Source organism: Amphimedon queenslandica, unplaced genomic scaffold (assembly GCF_000090795.2).
Source record: "Amphimedon queenslandica unplaced genomic scaffold, v1.1 AMPQUscaffold_12452, whole genome shotgun sequence".
NCBI lineage: Eukaryota > Metazoa > Porifera > Demospongiae > Haplosclerida > Niphatidae > Amphimedon > Amphimedon queenslandica.
This window is the reverse complement of record NW_003547311.1, coordinates 1-3,671: the sequence shown is the minus strand read 5'-3', so window position 1 is coordinate 3,671 and position 3,671 is coordinate 1. Positions and strand designations below refer to the sequence as shown.

At 38.1% G+C, this 3,671-nt stretch overlaps 1 protein-coding gene and 1 long non-coding RNA gene across 2 annotated transcripts; both read right to left on the bottom strand.

The window, feature by feature from the left end:
• Positions 1-76: 76 nt before the first annotated feature.
• On the bottom strand, positions 77-1,239 carry LOC109587774 (serine/threonine-protein kinase pakG-like). The gene is made up of 3 exons (XM_020003994.1): positions 455-1,239; positions 258-395; positions 77-210 (listed from the first exon to the last, which is right to left on the bottom strand). Exons 1-3 carry the CDS (start codon positions 1,104-1,106, stop codon positions 77-79), a joined length of 924 nt encoding a protein of 307 aa, XP_019859553.1. The 5' UTR covers positions 1,107-1,239.
• A 660-nt stretch (positions 1,240-1,899) lies between these two features.
• On the bottom strand, positions 1,900-3,152 carry LOC109587775 (uncharacterized). Its single transcript, XR_002187783.1, has 5 exons — positions 3,050-3,152; positions 2,867-3,006; positions 2,260-2,454; positions 2,132-2,186; positions 1,900-2,072 (listed from the first exon to the last, which is right to left on the bottom strand). It is a non-coding gene; the product is annotated as an uncharacterized LOC109587775 (long non-coding RNA).
• Positions 3,153-3,671: the final 519 nt, after the last annotated feature.

The window sequence follows — 3,671 nt, the reverse complement described above, 5'->3', positions numbered from 1 at the left end:
ATACTCATTAATCTTCTCATGGGTATGTCGTTTCCGTTTATTATCTTTCATCATCTTTATTGATGATTTGTATGTTTTATCGTGAGCTACTCGTTTTATCATATCCTTTACTTGAAGACCCCTCCCCTCCCTCTTCACCATCATGAGGTACATGCACACAGTATGACTTCATTTGCTCACTAGTCATATTCAACTCTTTATTTCTATCACCTATAATCAAATTAAAATGATTTGATAATAATTCATTGTTCTTTTACCAAATGGTATGCTTGTTACACCATTTTTCTCATTCAGTGTCAGACGAGACAATTGTCCTCGCTCCGGTCGACCGGTGTACTGGTAAGTGTCCTCCATTGTTGTAATAAACTCACTGTCCTTATGAGCTTCAATACCTCCTAAATAAGAGGTATATAGTGTATTATTTCATTTGGTTTATTGTTTATTGTTATCATACTTTTAACGTTGTCTTTATTAAGTTTGGCTCCTATCTCTTTGTTGATTTTTCTCTCCTCTTCAGTTATTGGATGATGTACATACGACTCCAAGTATTGAGTTCCATCTCCAATAGCTTGAGAATTATTAGGAGGAGGTAGGGGGAGAGGAGGAGGAGAAGGAGGACGAGCAGTTTTAGTACCAATGATGCAACTAGTTGGATGATACCTCATTCTGTTATTATTATTGCTATTATTATCATTATTATTAGGAGAAGGATCATTATTTTGCTGATGTTCAATTGAAAACATAATCCTGTTAGTTGTCATGAACTCATTACTTCTCAAATTTGAAGGGAACTTCAAATGACTCCCAAAGACTGAGAGATGAGCTGGAGGAGCATGAGAAGAACAACCTTTGGAATATGAGTCAGGCCCAAGGTCCTTATAACACTCTTTAGTGGTTGATCTGTACGGCTCTTGGGGCATATTGATTCTCTCAGTTATAGTGAGGCCAGAAGGAGGAAGAGTAGAGGGTTTAGTTGGAGATATTGTTTGTTTTTGAGGAGTAGGATCAATAAATGCTCTACCTGTGGTGGTTAATTCAGAAGGGAGGAGAGCTTTCTTCTGTAGGTGGTATGGGAAATAGAGCGAGGCTTTGCTCTGCATCATCATCTTGAGCTGAGAAGAAAAGAAGACCCTTTGGCTTTTGAAACTAGCACTATCCAAGGACGCTTGGTGGAAACCGCCTCAACCCGGGAAAGTTACTGCGCATGCGTCCTCTCAACACCCACGCCTTGTTGCACCTTGAGCTACCACCCACGCGAGGCCTCGTGTTTTCTGGAGATCAAAATGGAAGGACTTACATTTCTTCTTCAAACCTTTGTCTCCACTCTAGCCAGCATGATGGTGGGATTCCTGTGGCACTCTGAGCTCCTCTTCGGTAGAAGCTGGTGGAGGAACACCTTCCCAGGGATCAGATTCGGGGATACAAAGTTATTCAAAGAAGCAGGGAACTTTCCACTCTACATGACAATGATAGTAACAATAATACAGAATATAGTACTAACCTATGTTATTAATACACTCTATCCTTTACTGGTCCAGACTACAGGGGATGGGGTATTCTTTCCAGCTGCCTGTAGTGTGGTTATCTCCATCATTCTCTCCTGTGTTATATTCCCTCATTTTGTGTACAGTCGGAAACCTTTTGTCCTCTATCTGATTGCAGCTGGACATAACGTATTCCAGACCACAGCCGCCATTTTTGTAATCTATTACCTCATAGCAACCGGCAAAGACTAACAAACTATTGACTACCACCATTATATAACCAAAACTCACATTTAATTAATTAATAATGGTTTATTTAATCACGGGCTCATGTTATCGATTAATCATTTTTGTTGTATTTTTTTGATGATTTTGATAAAAAAATTAGCTGATCACACCCATCCATCATATAATATACTAATAATAATCAATATAGATCCAATCATAATAAACTATATATTATTCATATAAACTATTATATACAACAGTAATCCCAACTACACAGTATACACTTGAACTAATAGAAGGACTCAATAATGTCACTGTACTTAATGGTGATGAACCTTCTCTTTAGCTTCATAGTGTGAGCTGAGAGAGAAAGAAAGAGTATATTAAATTGTAATCATTTTCTGTTGATAATGATGTACTTAGTTCTCCTGACTGAATTGAGAAGTCACGATCCAAAATTGACCACTTGACAATCTGAAAAATAAAATGAAAAAATATGTACATGTACATATATCACATTAATCTTATCCTACTCCCTCTCTCTTACCTTGTGCTTCTTACAGGCAGCTCCTCTATTAACTCTATCAATCCCGTTTTGAATCATCTTGAGTACCCTGTGGTCGCTGGGTTCATCCAGGATATCCCTCACAGTCTTTGACTGACTGCCACAAGACTGGCATATAGCCAGGGCAGTGGGGTTGAGCCGATCAGTAGCATAACCAGTCACATCATCAAACTCAACCTACAGAACATTGCTGCATTAGAGTGGTGTACATATGCAGCTGGTAATTTTGGAGGCGAAATTTTGGAAAATTTGGCATTTTGACAGCCAAATAATATTTTAACAATATGCCTATGCTCAACCAAATTAAAAAACTTCCAGTCATCAAAAATTTAGCAATACCGTATAGCGGAAAATTTTCATGGCCCAAAATTTTCGTGGATTTCGCGTTTTTTTTCAAAACCCACAAAAATAAAATCCGCAAAAATCGATTTTATACGGTTTAAGATGACCGAATTGTAGAAAACCACGAAAATTAAAGCCACGAAATTGATTTTTGGACGGATCCACAAAAATTTTGGGCCACGAAAATTTTCCGCTATACGGTACTCCCCTCTCCAAATTACCAGGTATAAAGTGTTATAATTAATACTTTTAATGTGATGAGACAGGATATGTAGCTCTTCTGGTCTCCCACTATCACTGCATTACTGACTATTGGCAGCTGCTCCTTCAACGCTGACTCAATCGGAACTGGAGCAATATTCTCACCAGTTGCTAATACCAGCAACTCTAAATAGTTATAATAAATAAATAAATAAATAATATTAATTACCTTTAGCTCTGCCAGTAATGTAAAGAAATCCTTCCTATAAAATAAGAACATGTATTAATGTAATGTGGAGAAACCTCTTTGTACTATAGTACAGGGACTTTTGCCCGATTCTGGAGCAACTTTTAAAATTCGTAAAAAATTTAATTTTGATCAGAATCAGCTCAAACTTTCTACACAACATAAGAACATGTATATGTATCAGGAAATGTCATAAAAATGGAGAATTCTCTCCTAGTCATTTTTGGCAAAATTTGACCAAAATCCCTGTACTATATATATGTACTTATAGCAAGGCTGCAAAAGTTGTGGCAGCCATTTCGAAGTGGGGTGAATCTAGTCTCGCGTAGCCAGACCACACCCTCCGTGCCTACGGGTGGTCTGGCAAATTGACCATACTCCGCTCGTTCTGGTTCACCCAAAAATGGGTGAACCAATTTTTTTGCTCTACTTCACCCAGAAACGGGTGAATTGATACAGTAACTCTTGACTCTTCTCTTCTACTACCTTCTTCTTAAGTGACAAAAAGCTAGAGGAACAGCTGTGACAAATTATACATCTTCTCCCTCTCACGGCCCGCTTGATCTATGCCAATTAAAGGGCTACCAAAGCTCTCTTCCGAAAG